Source organism: Fusarium venenatum (genome assembly GCF_020744135.1).
Source record: "Fusarium venenatum strain MPI-CAGE-CH-0201 chromosome Unknown EDB82scaffold_1, whole genome shotgun sequence".
NCBI lineage: Eukaryota > Fungi > Ascomycota > Sordariomycetes > Hypocreales > Nectriaceae > Fusarium > Fusarium venenatum.
Window position 1 is genome coordinate 3,748,373 of NW_027072129.1, and position 15,100 is coordinate 3,763,472.

Genomic DNA, 15,100 nt, shown 5'->3' on the forward strand with positions numbered 1-15,100 from the left:
GTGACACTTCCAAGACCATATCAGTAAAACATATAACAAATTATCACCTGAGGATGACGAGACCACCATCAACAAAGCTCTAAACACCAATGAAGAGGCTCAAGATGCTGAAACCTTCCCACTATAGCAAAGTTTTCAACCACAAGGCTGTCCCAGGACGTCAAAATCCCCACCGCTGTAAATATCTCGCACAGCAAGGTGAGTTCTGTAGATCATGGACACGTAGGATGTAGTAACTGTGCACACAGTGACTGCTTCGTCAATCAGTCAGCCAACCTCTAGTTCCTTACACTTTGCATCATATCATCAACTACTTCTGCAGCTTCCGCAAACACAGGAATAGCTCTTTGCTGTTGGTTTCATATATGATGAACCTTCTCACTTCAATAAATTCATCATCCTTGCCAGAAATCTGCGGGCGCTCGAGCAGCCCAAGCGTTTTCTCCCAAAACCTTAATCCCGTAAACTACATATAATCCCCCTCCTTCCAACATCTAGCCTTAACCAATTTTCTTTCTCTTTCTTCGCTTCTGGTAAAATGGTTGCCTTCTGGAGACTGGGCGGAGGAATACAGCAGTGTATTGCGGATACACTATTCGGCTCAAATCAGAGGCCTTCGACAACGGAACCGAGGGCTTTGGCTAAGATGCGCGTACATCCTACGTCTACAGGTCCCAATCTTTTGGATCTCCCCAACGAACTTATCTATGCTATCGGCGCCGTGGCCGATAACAGGGACAGCAGATCCCTGTCAGCAACATGCCGTCGACTTCAAGTGAATCTGACCAGTGTTGTATGGTCTCGAGTTAAACTTTCCATCTCGCTATGTGAAATCTCTAACGATATCTACACTTTCATCCCCTACCTTGGAGAGCACTACGAGCGACTTGGTCTCACCAAGTAAGTGAGCTATCTATCTTGTGTTTATGGATATATATATATGCTAAAGTGGTCCTGCTTCGTAGAGAGGTGACTATCAACTTCAATGACTGTGACACCAGACCGCCCTGCTATACCGGTGAGCTACTACCGGTGCATCGTGTTGCAGATTTCATCAAGGCGATGACATCGCTCAAATCACTGTCACTCGACGTTCGAGCTCTCTCTACCGACAGAATCAAGACATTGGCCGATGAACTCTGCTATGGATCTCGTATCCAGCTCCGATATTTAGAGCTGAGGTGCAGAGACAACAGTCGATACTTGATGAAATGCTTTGGAGAGGCCACAAATCCTGGTTCTTTTGAGTCCATAGCAACACCAGGGTTCTCTTCGCACGTTGAGAGCCTCTCCATTAACCAGCCCATGAGATTCGCACAATCGAGATCGATACCTATATCAATAAATGATGACGAAATAAAATATATTACCGAAAGATTTTCACAGCTCAAGTCGCTGGTATTTCGGGAGTCAATATGTGACGAGTCTCGGTTTTTTCATTCGTATTCTACTGCCGATGAGATTTGTGTAAGTGATATTTCTGGAGAATCCGTGCCTTATTACTAACATGATTGTTCTGGCAGATGTACGGTACGATGCTGGGCTCGGTGTTAAAGGAGAAGCTACCCACCCTACAACGCTACATTTGTACAATACCTCTAGCCAATCTAAGTTATCTTGTGTCCCATTTCTTCCGCCTCAGGCCTTTCATCAGTCTGGTTACGGGAGACCATCCGGCGCTGAACGAGATGGTGGTTATCATCGGCCACATGCACCTAATTAGTTGGGGGCGCGACAGCAACCAGATCTCTTTGAAAGAATGTTTAGGACCGTGGCTCTTCAGCTCTATTTCCACGTTTGACCAGACAATGCGCGAATCGCGGTTACTCAGTACGATCCCGCTAAGCTCTGACGAATAGTTCGGGATCGTGGAGGAGATCAGTAAGGTCCCTGATGGCAGCGTACAAGACGTATCCATGCAAGAGGCACATCTATTCGTTTCATAATCCGTCGGTACCACTTCGCGTAGAAATCTTTCAGCTGTCCTTGCACAGGGCGAAGTGATCAGTCACCGTTTATGTCCGGCCGTCGGTGGACCTGGAGGAGCTATTCCAACAAAGGCAGCGCTCGTTTTGGTTGGGTTGCCACAACTGCGTTTTAGTGCCAGGGGTAGAGCTCTGAATGGCTTTGCTAGTCTATTACTTTTAGAGACGTATTGATTGGATCTTTTTGTGATTTGGAAGAATCTATGGGGTTTGGTAGTGATGAGTCTGGACTTTGTATTTGGAATTGCCTGCAGAGTTAGAAAGCAAAATAATCATTCATTCACATTACCTACTGAGGTACTAAGGCATTGTTGAGTTGAAAGGGTCGTAATTAAGCATAAGATGGAAGTTGCAAACCAATTCTTGGTGGCTGGTCATGTGATCATGTGGCTGAACCAAGAAACAACGTCGAGTCACTTCATCTCCCCCTTATATTCGACATTTTCCCTTCTATCCTCAGAAACAAAAAAAAACGGAATGCCATAAACGTCAAACAAGAGGCAGTGAACACTTGTTGGGCATTGCTTCTCCCGCTCAATCCATGACCTTGGCAACAACAGCTTCCCACTCTATCGGATCCGTATCCACCTGAACAAGGATCATTTCCGTGATCTTCGATCCACCGCAATTCGAGACTTGGCGTTCGGCGCTTACCTTGAATGCTCTGGAGTCAATATTACTCTGCCTTGTCGCTGTATATCCAATGGGGACAATGCAATTTCCATCCGAAAGCTTCTACAGCTCATGACGAAGACATTCTCGGGTCAGCAAAAGGAGGCAGAACCTGTCTTCAGTTGTTGATCACCAAGTGGATACTCGGGAGCGTATCATCTTACACGCTGCACGACCCCCCCTGAGAGACTGATACTATATTCGTACAGTACTCGGCGAATAGGAGCAATGTGGTATCGTCACAAAGCCATCAATAAATATGGAAGTGACAGAATATCACATAAATCGTACGATTTCAGCATGACTCCCTACAGCGTTGGTCTGCTTTGTTCACAGCATTGTTAGCCTCGCTGGTTCTACCAGACGTTACCTTTCTAAACCCTTGTAGGGCGACCGTTCTGATCCCGTTACCAAGAGATCTAGACAGCAGTTAGAACTCCAATTCAAGGAATGATCAACCACTTCAGCCGACACGACTCCCTAGTTTGCTCTTTAATAGGAGGAGGCGTCATGCGCCAAAGCCTCAACGCTCTCCACGCAACCCGGGATCCACATTCCCGCTATGACAACGTCTTTGCTCAAGCCAGAAAGACCTCTTCTCTAACTAGAAACGAACAAAGGCAAGTATTGTACTTTTCGGGAAGAAATTACAACATCGAGTGGTAGTTGAGCTATTACTACGCACTGATAGTGCTAACGCAGTCTGCTCTACAGGGGCCCCCATACTTAGGAGTTCTAGACACAAATCGCTCCCGCTGGTGAGATGCAGGGGTCATTTAAGCGTCTTTTATCATATTGTCTCTAGATGGAGGTTTTATAGTTACAGAACTAAGAGCAAGGCTAGATGCAAAGACTGGGGGTCTGGAACTGGCATGCCGAGAGCTCTCGGCGTCTGGTCAGAGCAACTCAAACAGACAGTGAACTCAACAAGCGAGCTTCTGGCGTATATATACAGGATAATTTCCACTGCTATCTTGGGTTCCATCAAGAGCTGATTCTCTCATCTCGAGACGTGCTTCCCTCTTGTCGTTCTCTTATACATTCGTTCTTCTAATATCACACTCTTTTCACCTACGAGCCAACAGGCACTACAGTCTCTCTTTTGCAACATTCTATTCATTCACTTATAATCCATCGATAATTTTCTATAGCCTTTATCCGTCGACACCATGAAGTTCACCGTCCTCATCGCGGCCGCTTTAGCTGCTGCTCCTATCCCAGAGGCTGCTGCCCACCCTGGTATGGGAGAAACTATCAAAGAAATCGAACGAATTGCTGCCCGCAGCTGGGGAAGTGGCTGGAACAGTAACAAGTGGCCTTCCAAGAGCAGTGAAGGAAACACCTGGGGTAGCGGTGGAAGCCAGAGCAGTGGAGGTGACAGCTGGAGCAACAGTGGAAGTCAGACTGGAGGCAACAGTTGGAGTAACGGCCAAAGCCAAAGCAATGGAGGAGGCTCTACCTCATGGTCAGGCCAGACCAATGGTGGCAGCAGCTGGAGCAACGGCGGAAGCCAAAGCGGAGGCCAGAGCGGCTGGACTGGAGACAGCTTCAACGCCCACTCCCTTATCGGGGATCTTACCACTGTCAGCGACAAGTCTCTCACCTCAGTTGGCCGTGATATCAAGAAGATCCTTCAAGGCAATGGCAACCCTACCAGCCGCGAGCGCTACTTGGGCTGCCCATCTATGAACACCAATCAGTGCAAGCGCGACACCTGCTGCGTGTGGCAATACATCTCTAACGAACTTCAAGACCGTTTCAGGGGTGAGGCTGGTCGCTGCACCCGATGGGCTCGTTATGCAGTTCGAATTGGCTTCCACGATGCTGGTACCTGGTCTTTGAAGACTGCTTCTCAAGGAGGTGGTGCTGACGGTTCCATCATCCTTGCTAATGAGCTGACCCGCGGCGAGAACAAGGGTCTTGAACAGATTGGAGAGTACTACCAAACCATTTACGACAAATACCACAACACGTACGGTTTCACTCAAGTCACCATGGCCGATCTCATCCAGATGGGTTCCAACATTGCTGCTGTCACTTGCCCTCTTGGACCCCGAGTGCGCTCTTTTGTTGGCCGCAAGGATAGCACCAAGGCTAACTTGGGGGGACTCTTGCCTCGAGTCGACTCTGATGCTCTTACTCTCATCAACTTGTTCAAGGACAAGACCATTGGCCCTGATGATCTCGTCGCTCTCATCGGTGCGCATACAACTTCCCAACAGCACCACACCAACATCGACCGTGACGGTGATCCTCAGGATAGCACCCCTGGTGTCTGGGATATCCTGTTCTACCAGCAGACTCTCGACCAGAATGCCCCCAAGCGTGTCTACAAGTTTGCCAGTGACGAGGTTCTCTCCCAACACCCTCTCACCAAGCCTGCCTTTGAGGCCTTTGCCAGTGGTAGCACCGGCCAGGCTGCCTGGAACGAGGTAAGGTTCACCATTTGCAGACACATTACCAGATCGCTAACTTTTTCTTAGGATTACGCCCGCGCCTACGTCCGTCTCAGTCTTTTGGGTGTCAACAACATCAACAGTCTTACCGAATGCACAAAGGTTCTTCCTCAGCCCGTCGACTCTTACCGCCACAAGGACAAGGGCAGATTCAACAAGTGGCTCCAGAGCGATGACAACTCATACACATCCAAGACCGTCTCTAAGGATATCGACGATGGTTATGAGATCTCTATTCCCGAGAACAAGATCCCTTCTAGGCGTGGCCCTTGGAAGAAGTGGCCCACCTTGTTCAAGTGGTGGTAAACACGACTTTGCGGGAAAAGCAAAACATTTTTGCATTTTCTTTCAGTAGTTATTTGGCTCTTGATTACTTTTGAAGAGTTTGAGAGATAGCGAGCCCAGAGATGGCGTTTTGGATTTATGACAGCATAAGGGAGACAGGACTTTCTGTACACCAGAGCATGCCACTTGGCATGATTTAATTTTTCATTAATTTTGGCATCATATTTTAGCCATACATTAAAACTTAAAACAAAACAATTCTACACGTGAATACGTGAATAATCAACATCAGGAACATCTTACTGGACTGAGTTTCTGTCTACTTTGCTGTTCATTATCAAACCTTGGCCCACGTTTGTGCAGCTCCGTTATGTGACCAGAAACGTTTAATTACTGATATGCATTTTTCAATAAAGAGGAATTGCATCCAATTCATTGTCATTACTGGGCTAGTATTCTACTTTTATTACGTACCCTCCTCGTCCAATGTTCTTGGCTCACATAGAAAATCTCCTTAGTGAGCTCACAGCCTCAGGATCAGCCGAGACGTAGTCATTAATGTTCATACCATCCACGCCGTTTGTCTCAACATCCTTCTCGCCCCTGACAAGTAACGCAACACTGGTTCCTTCCCTTGTTCGACAGACACCCGCCCCAACTGCACCCTGAATGGCTCGGATGGCATACGAGTGTACTGTTAGAGAGATGAATTCGCAGTCTTTCGAGGTCTCGTTGAAAATGTCCTCGAGGGCTCTTTGCTTACGCACAACATGCTCCTCATCCGTCTCTGGATCCACCCTGTTAGTGAACTGGTCCTCCTCCTCGAACCCATCCTCGATCTGGTAGCTGGGATAGTTTTCCGCTATCCAAGTGCGTGGACGCCTGTAATCGCACGTGTGGCGTGTGATTCTCTCTCGAAGTAGTTCCTTAACAATTGGTTGCTGAGGGGGTGTTTGCGTGGCCATGAGGGAGGAAAAGACAAGGTTTGTTGTCTGGAGACACCGAGCTAGAGGGCTGGTGTAAAAGATTTCGGGATGTGGTGCGCCTTGGACTTTGATGAGGTCTGTCCAAAAGGTGTTGAGATCTTTGGCTTGTTGCTCGCCTACTTCAGTGAGAAAGGCATCGAACCAAGTTTCTTTGCCGTCCCCGTTTTCGAAGGACACTCTTGTCTGTCTTTTTGTTAGTGTGTGCTGGAAGAAACTATGAGAGGGGGGACAACTCACATTCCATGCTTCTGAACCTACTTGAGCGTGCATCTTGTTATGCACACCAAGACCGTGTCGCGTCAAGTATAGGATTTTGTATGCGACATTGTTTGAGCTGTTCTTATTGAGCCATGTCACATAACGTGCGAGACGGGCCCAATCCCGCTGATCGGAAGCATCTGGATCGTCGGAAGGGTATGACTGGCCGGGGATGAGGCCCAAGTTTGGTTGGGTTGTGACTTTTTCTCCAGGGTAGTTATGAGCGATGTCGGTGAGTTCGATGAAGATGCCTGGTTGGGCTTTGAAAGACCATTTGGCAGCCATGATATGATTGATGATGTGGTGTGTTGCGATAAGATGTGGCCTGTGATGAGATGTGAGATGCGACCCACCAAATTAATCGGTTAGAAGTGATGTTATTGTTGGATGTTGTTGTCTTTAGTATCTGTCTCACGCACGTAGAGAATAGGCAGTCCAGGTAGGTATAGCATAGCAACAATTGAAAGGGAACCTGGTAACTAATCTTTGAGTTTGTCTTTTAGGTCAGGCCATGACGTAGTTGGCATAGAAATGGGGCTTGTTAATCGGCAACATCCACAATGATTGATTGCAAAAAAGAGACATTGACTGACTGACGTCTTTTAGATAAATAAATAAAAAGATTGTAAATTATGGGGGAAAACATCATCATCTTTATGGGTACTGACTGATAACCTGCCAATTGTCGATCGTGAGAATATTAGACTCGTGATTGTCTCAGCCCTGATGGTAGAGAGGCAAAAGATCTTGGTCTACCACGTTTGAAGCCAACAGAATTCCAAACGCTCTACTATAACAAAAAAAAACTCCAATCAGGAACGCTACCTAACTATCCAAGTTCCGCTGGCTCTTTCTTGTTTGCTGGAAGCTCCTGGGGTTGGCTACTCGGATCTACAGCCTCACCACCAGCTTCATGAATAACATTCTGCTGAGGCTGAAACCCAGCAGCTTGAGGATACACGCATTGTGAGTTGGGGCTGATATTGCTCTGGGGATTGTTTGGGCCGTAATAATAAGGCGCACCTGGTTGCTGTCCAGGAGACCAGTGAGACTTGTTCTCTGATTGCTGGAAACCTGGTGGACTCGCAGTTTTGCTCTGCTTCTTCTTCTTGCGACGGAGGAAGAAGAAGAGTCCCAGACCTGCAGCAGCAAGCACAACAACACCACCGACTGTACCCCCTACTATTGCGGCCACTGGTGTCTCTGAACTGCCACCATCATCGGCGTTGGTCTCAGTGGCAGTCGACCCTGATGTCTGCTCTGATGTTTGCTTTGGGACTCCATAGGCGGTGCCTGCTGTCCTTGCTTCACTCATTTGCGATTCCAAGGAACTCAACTCTTCCTGATTCAGTGTAGAAAATTCCGGGGGGTCCTTTTGGCCTCTGTAGGTAAGAGCAGCACTTTGTGCCGTCGTAATGTCAATGTCGTTACACCAATAGTCGGTGATATTTCCTTTCCATGAGACTGTATTGCAATAGGGAGCACTGGAATCGGTGCTATACTTCCCATCAGCAGGCTCTCCCAAAGGCTGGTAAGGACTATGATGTTACCATTTCAGAGTGTAGTTGTCGACTTCACAGCCGCCAGTACATTTACTCGACTGAAAGTACTCCCGAGAGTTTATGCAATTGGCATTGTAATTACAAGTCGCGTTGTCGCAACATGCAATATTTCCAGTCGACGGCAACTTCATGAAGTAGCAGTTGTGATCTACCGGGCAAGCTCTTTGGGCACCAGGTCGCTCCGAGATGTATCCACAAACAGCGTCAGGTGCGATTGATATTACCACCTCATTTTTTGATGTTGCTCGTCGGTTGAGGTTGAATGTTGTTGGCGGTGCTGTTGGTTTGGGAGCTATGTCGTTGGCGAAGTTCATGGTGATGCGATTCTGGCAGAGAGTTGACCGGGATTTGAACAGCTTTAGGGACAGTCTTTTGAGTTGTAACCCAACAAGAAGATCTGGGACTTTTTGCCGGTGAATAATAGTCGAGTGTTTGATAGTAAGTAGTGGTGATGATAGGTGAACTCAGCTATATGAAGATGATATCGACAGGCTAAACCGTTGCATAGAAAGAATAATATTACAGATAACTAGATCAGATAATCAAAGGGTGAATGGAAATCATCAAGAGATACAAGGTACTGTATATACAACTAAAATAACTCACAACCTCTCTTCTCAAGCAACACCACAAACAAACTCTGTATCCATCCTTGGTATCCAGCAGGTACTTCTGATTTAGCCAGGATCCTTCATCTACTATCTCTACAGGGTTTGAGGCCTATAAGAGTCAAGATAGAAAGTCTGGACCTTGATAACTTGTGTAAAAACGCTACATTTGTCTGGAATGAGATCATGCATCAACACTGTATTGGATGTAATCCATATCTCCACTTACCGCTTCAGGTGGAATACGGCGCTGGTGGACAGGTTCCTAGTTAATCTGATCTTGGCATATCGAGTTTGTGGTCTAATTTCTTACATACATTAGTATTTACAAAGAGAGAAGATGCATTTCAGCGTAAGAGAAGACTACTAGGTAGAATCCTACGAGATAACGTGACTTCGTGTCTTGAGCGCGCGCGACTACTCTTTCCCTCTTTTGCGCGTTGCTGCCTTGAACTAGAACACCTGCGGGTCTACCTACCTCTCTTTTTAGCTGTAGAAATAGCCTCATGTTTATACCGGACAGGCAGGAGTGGAGGCTGGTGCCTTGGGATTGAACAAGGTTAAGTGCAGTAGCCTAAGCACCCCCTACCTTCCTCTCTAATGGCTCAACCATGCTTTCGGTACTAGAGATTGCTCGAATTCCATCTATAAAATCACATCACTCCCACCTTTCTCCAGAGTTGTGTTCCAAAAAGAATCAAGTACCAGCTGCTGGAAGTACAAGAGACAAAATTAGTAGGTCAGTTTATCCTCCTTAGACTGTAGTTCTTAGACTACTTATTTTTATACCCTAAGACTTAGGAGGCTAACTTTTCTACTACCCACTAGGCTCCCTCCCTCCACGACGACACCTCTTTTCAAAGAATACCCTCAACATGTATGGCATCAAACGGCCAGGTTTTGGTTTGCCGCTCAATTACATGGTGGTTGCAAAGCCGTTTCCAGTTCTCGCCGGCGAAGGCGATAATCCAAAGGAATGGAAAGCTGTCACCTTGACTGTTCGCGAGATATGCATGCTCAAGGTCATAGAGGATCTTACTAACAAGCCCGAGTGGTGGCTCAAAGTAAAGGACGAGGAAATCGCTGCCAAGTGGATGAAAGAGGCCATGGACATGCCTTGGGAAGACTACCGGCCACATGGCGATTTCACCCAGAAAATGGCTGAAGCGTGCATCAAGGAGCTACGCCTGAAAGCAGACTTGTACGAAAAGACCGGCCTTGTACCCGTCATGGACTATACCTCAGCTGCTATCAAGTCCGACAACTTGATCCCCCAAGATCTCTGCGATGCTCTTAAAGATGCTGTTGCTCCCATGGAAAACGTCCCTGAGGACCAAAAAGACTGGCACCCTGGCAGTGATGGTAAGGTGCTCGACATCGTGCATCCCTCTCTTTGGCCTCTCTACTACGGACACTCGCGTATCCTATCAGATAAGTGTATCAATGTCGAAGAGGCGTTGGCCCACTGCGGTACAGGTGTTGTTGTGCCAGAAGACCCCGAGTCCGACGCCAAGCCATTTGATATCGGGGAAGAGGATTTTGACAAATTCCAGCCTGCAAGCTACTTCTCGAGACGCTTCCAATGGCTTCCCTGTGATGTCGGCTTGACAGGGGACCATCCTAGCATTGATAGCTATATCAACAACGCTCACCCTGTCAAACACGCTGCACTCTACCCAGTTGTTGAGAAGTTCATTGAAAAGTCACTACCGGCCTGGGATGCTATCTACAGGTGGCACAAGGATTTCAGGATTCAGCGTATTTTTACCAAAAATGTTGAATCTCAATGCAGAGTGCCGGAAATCTGCAACTCGGCAAGATGGTCAGGAGGTTGCAGGCTGATGACACGGCCGCTGAATGAAGGGGAGCCTGACCGCCCAGACCCCCGAACTAAGGAATATTGGAACAGCGATCACCATAAGCGTGATGAAGAATGGCTTAACAGGACCCATCCACAAGGCCGCCCGGAGCCCAAGGATGAACAAGACCAACTCGTCAAGATCAAACCGGACGATGTGAAGCCCTCTGGATGGTTCAGCAACGCCTCTCGTGTGCAGGTCATTGTCAAGCTTGCAAACATTCATCTCACGCCCGAGAAACCGTCCTACGATGGAGGGTCTTGGCATATCGAGGGTCAACTAAACGAACATATATGCGCAACTGCACTCTATTACTATGATTGTGACAACGTTACCGAGTCTCGCCTGGATTTCCGGACAACTGCTAATAGAGAGGACATGATGATGGAGTTACGTTACGAGCAAAGCGACTATGACAGTATTGAAGATGTCTTTGCTATTCGAGCTGCAGGCGACACCATCCAGGATATTGGTAGCGTTGTCACAAAGCAGGGCAGAATGCTCTTCTTCCCCAACGTCTATCAGCATCATGTCAGTCCCTTCAAGCTCGCTGACAAGTCACGGCCCGGTCACCGTAAGATCCTGGCGTTGTTCTTGGTTGACCCCTCGATACCTATTATCTCGACGGCAAACGTACCGCCGCAGCAGCGTCATTGGTTTGAAGATAGCCTCCTACAAGGCTAAGTCGGTAATCTACCTCCTGAGGTGACACGCATGGTGGTGGATAATATGGATTTCCCTATAGGACTAGAAAAGGCAAAGGAGATCCGGAAGGAGTTGATGGAGGAGAGGACTTCTCAACAGAGAGGACTGGACGAAAATCTCAGGAACCTTGAGTGGAATTTCTGCGAGCATTAATGATGAGAGTGCCCAGAGTTGACCTCAAGATTTATTACTTCGTTTCTTATGGCTGAAAGCGGCCACGTCATGGAAAAAGCTCTTTGTTCCTATTACGGTACTCACCCTAATCAGAGCTATCAGACTTTGAGGAACACCCCATCAAATTACGGTACTCGCAGTGTGACCTGTTGGACCCTTTCGGGTCTTGTTCCCGTTCACAATCACATGCAAATCTGGGGAGAGCTAACACTACGGGCCAAGATCCGATCATGATGACATTACTGAACCTATGGGGTCACAAAACAAGCCCGACACGGTCCCATGATACATACAACAGCATCGAGTGTCATGATGCTTTGCTGCGCTTTCATCCTCCAGAATGACTGTTTGGCTCTGGAAAAAAGTTGCCTAATCTGGCAAAGCCGTGGGTTTGTCTTCACAAGGTATGATGGAGCCTGGGAATCCTTGTATTTATGGCGTATCGAGTGATTTCGGGCGCACGCAACGAATCAAACGTCTGAAACTACCGAGGCAAACGGGGACTCGGAAGCGGAGCTTTCACCTGTTGGCCTCGGTCAGTACTGCGATGAGGCCCTGGGCCCCCTAGTTACTATTCCCCACAGCTACTGATTGATAAAGAAAATACCCCCCCACATCACTGAAGAAGAACCGCTAATAACCTGGACTGTACCACTGGAGTCCTGGACTAGGATCTATCGCATCATTATTTTCCAGTTTTTTTTTTATTTTCTAATTTATTTTACCTCATATATTTTACTCATTTCTTCGGCCTCTCTCCTAGTTCCTTTTCGATACCTCTTTCCCTCCATCAAATGCTCACCGTGAGCTTCTCTTTTCCAAATCATCCGCCGCCATGACCGAGACTGAGACCGTGATCGCCGTAGAATCGCCCGCCGAGGCCATTGCCATTCCCTCGGCGGAGCCCGTTGTCGCCGATTCACTTCCGGCCTCTGAGCTTGAGAAGAGCTACACAAAAACAGAAAACACCAACACCAACGTCAAGAAATCCTCACAAAAAAGTAGCCCTCTTGCGCGACTCCTCAAGTCGCCTTCAGCTATCGATGACTTTATTCTACACCTTTCCCGTGTCATCAAGACGCGCCAGGGCACAGATACTGTCCTTCTCTTCACAACATATGTCGCTCGCTTGATCGGAGCTATTCTCCAAATCATGGGCCGGACTACTCTCCGTCACTCGGCTCGAAAGGTTGTCGAAATGGCCTTCAAAACACCACCCTCGAGTTCTGTAGTCCTTTCTACTGTGACTGCGCCGCCTCTTGCGACACTGGCTCTCGGCCTCTCAAAGAACATCCAAGGCTTCACCAACATGATGGGCGAATGGCGCACCATGAACCGTTTCTGGGGCGTCATTGGTACCTACTTCGAAGCCCGAGATCTCATATTGCGCCTCCGCGGTGAAATGATTGACGAGAAGGGTGAAAAGGTCCCTGCGCCCAACCGAGTCAACATTGCTTTCATGACTGTGCAGATTCTCTGCAACTTCGTCTACAACTTTGGTGAGGGTGCCTGCTGGTTGACCTGCAAGGGTGCAACCAACTTGTCCGAAAAGACGAGCGCGAAGCTCGGTCTGTTGGCTGCTCGCTCCTGGAGCGTCTGGGTTGCCCTCGAGCTTGTTCGTTTGTTGATTGAGCGTGCGCGCAGAACGCCAAGCGGCGACATCACCACTGAGGAGGAGTGGAAGATGAACTGGAAGGCTAACTTCCTCGGCACGCTCCCTTGGATGCCTTTGTCGGCCCATTGGGGTACCGAGCAGGGTCTGATGCCTGAGATTGCCGTTGCGGCTATTGCTACATGGCCAGCAACCGTCATGATGAAGAGCCTTTGGCGCCAGACTGCTTAGAAAAGGACACCACTCGAGGAACCACGCAAGAATCATGCTGTTGTCTAGCGTTGAAGGCATCACTATTGTGTGCTGCTACTACTTACATGCATGCGCATGAGATAAAAAGGCAGTGTTCGTTTAGAAACATCATTGATACCACCCCTTCATCAAGGTATGAAACAGGGATTTAGAATTGGGCGCTTGGAGATATCTGCGATTCATATATATGTACATAGATTAACAGCTGGATAACAGTTCATATAGGCGCTCTCATAACTATTCAGTCATCCTCCTTACATAGGGATCCTCGCTATCTCCTCTTTGGTCCAATACTTTCTCATATTGTTGGCACCAAGAGTCTCAACCTCCTGGTCCAAGTGAGTCCAGAGGACCTCACCCCACGACTCCATCTTGGTCTTGAGCACGCTCAGCTCAAACTCCTCATCTCCGGTACGGCACTTCTTGAGATATTCCTCGAAACCGTCCAGGCCCGCGTGTATCTGCTTATGCTGGCGCAACAGCTCGGCGCGTCCGCCGCGAAACTCGGGCATCTTCTTGGCAAGGATGGGAAAGACATATGTCTCCTCAATATTGTGGTGTACAGTGAGATGTTCAGCGAATTGCAGGCCTTCCATAATGAACTGTTTGAGGGACATGCTTTGAGGTCTGCGGTTGTTTGTGCATGCATTCCATAAGAGATTCCATGATCTTCGGAAGTTATCGTGCTATGGATCATATTAGTCTATGTTGTCGAACTTTTTGTTCAGCCTAATCTTACAAAGTAGTTCATATGAACAGCTAGTCGGTTATAAGCCTTAAAGTCATGGTCAGACAGCGGGGGTAGTTCCTCCGTCTTTGTCTCGACGGGCTTTGACGCATCTTCGGCTCTTGGTTCAGACATGACTGCTTGCTGATGATAAGTCCGAGATGTAAAACGTCTACTAGAAATAAAAGTATGAGACGTTGCGGATATAGATCGCTGGAAGGAGAATAATCTAAGTGGTAATGTTGGAAAATGTATGTTCTTGCGTATAGATACTGAAGCGTTGTTACAGGATTGCAAACGCCAAATCGCTCTCATTCTTGGTGGGATAAAAAACAAGAAAACTTAGAAGAAGAAAGAGAGAGAAAAGAGTCCGCCCGAGAAGAAATCTCACTAAAAATACCTACTACAAGAAAAAAGCCAGAAAGGAGTTGTCTCTCATGATACCGCCCAGGTCTCAGACCCTTTCGACCACTAAGAAGCCGCCCATATCCGCAATGGAAAAAGTCGAAAGGATTGGAAATCGCTGACTGATTGAGCCCGATTTTCAACGCGCGCCAACTTAGTCATCTTGGCGCGCGCCTCTTACTTAGCTATATTATATCTCAATCTTAAGAATATGAGCATAAGAGATGGAATTAGTAGGCCAATTTATGCTACTTAGACTATAGTTCTTAGACTATTTATCTTTGTAACCTAAGACTTTGGGTGCCAACTTTTCTGCTACCCACTGCCTAGCCAGGTACTCAATACAAAGAAATACCATATTACTTAACTAACGACTTAACTATTTCTTGGAGATTCTCGTCTACACTAAGATTCTAAGTAGGTAAAGTCAAATCCATGTCACTGGCTTCATGGTCCGAGTCTCAATTGAGTCGGCAAGAAAGCCGATATCATCGGGCTTACCATTCTGGACAAAACAAGTCATCGTTCATATGATACCAGTTCAGCCTAATCCA

The 15,100-nt window shown here is 47.5% G+C and overlaps 7 protein-coding genes across 7 annotated transcripts; 4 read left to right on the top strand and 3 right to left on the bottom strand.

Annotated features, from left to right (window-relative positions):
• The first annotated feature begins 515 nt into the window (after window positions 1-515).
• Window positions 516-2,302, top strand: EDB82DRAFT_485642 (uncharacterized protein). Its single transcript, XM_065608242.1, has 3 exons — window positions 516-900; window positions 966-1,467; window positions 1,524-2,302. The coding sequence occupies exons 1-3, from the start codon at window positions 539-541 to the stop codon at window positions 1,857-1,859; spliced, it is 1,200 nt and encodes a 399-aa protein (XP_065465480.1). The 5' UTR covers window positions 516-538; the 3' UTR covers window positions 1,860-2,302.
• A 1,430-nt stretch (window positions 2,303-3,732) lies between these two features.
• EDB82DRAFT_532350 (heme peroxidase) lies at window positions 3,733-5,654 on the top strand. Its single transcript, XM_025731121.2, has 2 exons — window positions 3,733-5,089; window positions 5,141-5,654. The coding sequence occupies exons 1-2, from the start codon at window positions 3,827-3,829 to the stop codon at window positions 5,417-5,419; spliced, it is 1,542 nt and encodes a 513-aa protein (XP_025590178.2). The 5' UTR covers window positions 3,733-3,826; the 3' UTR covers window positions 5,420-5,654.
• Window positions 5,655-5,740: 86 nt separating this feature from the next.
• On the bottom strand, window positions 5,741-7,305 carry EDB82DRAFT_37733 (histidine phosphatase superfamily). Its single transcript, XM_025731119.2, has 2 exons — window positions 6,622-7,305; window positions 5,741-6,567 (listed from the first exon to the last, which is right to left on the bottom strand). Exons 1-2 carry the CDS (start codon window positions 6,925-6,927, stop codon window positions 5,896-5,898), a joined length of 978 nt encoding a protein of 325 aa, XP_025590177.2. The 5' UTR covers window positions 6,928-7,305; the 3' UTR covers window positions 5,741-5,895.
• A 1-nt stretch (window position 7,306) lies between these two features.
• EDB82DRAFT_37749 (uncharacterized protein) lies at window positions 7,307-8,722 on the bottom strand. The gene is made up of 2 exons (XM_065607568.1): window positions 8,193-8,722; window positions 7,307-8,138 (listed from the first exon to the last, which is right to left on the bottom strand). The coding sequence occupies exons 1-2, from the start codon at window positions 8,516-8,518 to the stop codon at window positions 7,472-7,474; spliced, it is 993 nt and encodes a 330-aa protein (XP_065465481.1). The 5' UTR covers window positions 8,519-8,722; the 3' UTR covers window positions 7,307-7,471.
• Window positions 8,723-9,687: 965 nt separating this feature from the next.
• EDB82DRAFT_543198 (uncharacterized protein) lies at window positions 9,688-11,529 on the top strand (the record flags this gene model as incomplete). The annotated part of the gene is made up of 2 exons (XM_065609371.1): window positions 9,688-11,320; window positions 11,357-11,529. The coding sequence occupies 2 exons, from the start codon at window positions 9,688-9,690 to the stop codon at window positions 11,527-11,529; spliced, it is 1,806 nt and encodes a 601-aa protein (XP_065465482.1).
• Window positions 11,530-12,251: 722 nt separating this feature from the next.
• EDB82DRAFT_37787 (uncharacterized protein) lies at window positions 12,252-13,530 on the top strand. Its single transcript, XM_025731116.2, has one exon. It carries the CDS (start codon window positions 12,386-12,388, stop codon window positions 13,391-13,393), a length of 1,008 nt encoding a protein of 335 aa, XP_025590174.2. The 5' UTR covers window positions 12,252-12,385; the 3' UTR covers window positions 13,394-13,530.
• A 138-nt stretch (window positions 13,531-13,668) lies between these two features.
• Window positions 13,669-14,276, bottom strand: EDB82DRAFT_520004 (uncharacterized protein; the record flags this gene model as incomplete). Its single annotated transcript, XM_025731114.2, has 2 exons — window positions 13,669-14,100; window positions 14,154-14,276. The coding sequence occupies 2 exons, from the start codon at window positions 14,274-14,276 to the stop codon at window positions 13,669-13,671; spliced, it is 555 nt and encodes a 184-aa protein (XP_025590172.2).
• Window positions 14,277-15,100: the final 824 nt, after the last annotated feature.

Excerpts from the sequence above, each read along its gene's own strand:
- EDB82DRAFT_485642 (XM_065608242.1), top strand. The coding sequence starts at position 539 with ATGGTTGCCTTCTGGAGACTGGGCGGAGGAATACAGCAGTGTATTGCG. Across the intron at positions 901-965 it reads GAGCGACTTGGTCTCACCAA|AGAGGTGACTATCAACTTCA; the intron begins GTAAGTGAGCTA and ends CCTGCTTCGTAG. Across the intron at positions 1,468-1,523 it reads CTACTGCCGATGAGATTTGT|ATGTACGGTACGATGCTGGG; the intron begins GTAAGTGATATT and ends TTGTTCTGGCAG.
- EDB82DRAFT_532350 (XM_025731121.2), top strand. The coding sequence starts at position 3,827 with ATGAAGTTCACCGTCCTCATCGCGGCCGCTTTAGCTGCTGCTCCTATC. Across the intron at positions 5,090-5,140 it reads GCCAGGCTGCCTGGAACGAG|GATTACGCCCGCGCCTACGT; the intron begins GTAAGGTTCACC and ends ACTTTTTCTTAG.
- EDB82DRAFT_37733 (XM_025731119.2), bottom strand. The coding sequence starts at position 6,927 with ATGGCTGCCAAATGGTCTTTCAAAGCCCAACCAGGCATCTTCATCGAA. Across the intron at positions 6,568-6,621 it reads TAGGTTCAGAAGCATGGAAT|ACAAGAGTGTCCTTCGAAAA; the intron begins GTGAGTTGTCCC and ends ACAAAAAGACAG.
- EDB82DRAFT_37749 (XM_065607568.1), bottom strand. The coding sequence starts at position 8,518 with ATGAACTTCGCCAACGACATAGCTCCCAAACCAACAGCACCGCCAACA. Across the intron at positions 8,139-8,192 it reads GACAACTACACTCTGAAATG|CACCGATTCCAGTGCTCCCT; the intron begins GTAACATCATAG and ends TGGGAAGTATAG.
- EDB82DRAFT_37787 (XM_025731116.2), top strand. The coding sequence starts at position 12,386 with ATGACCGAGACTGAGACCGTGATCGCCGTAGAATCGCCCGCCGAGGCC.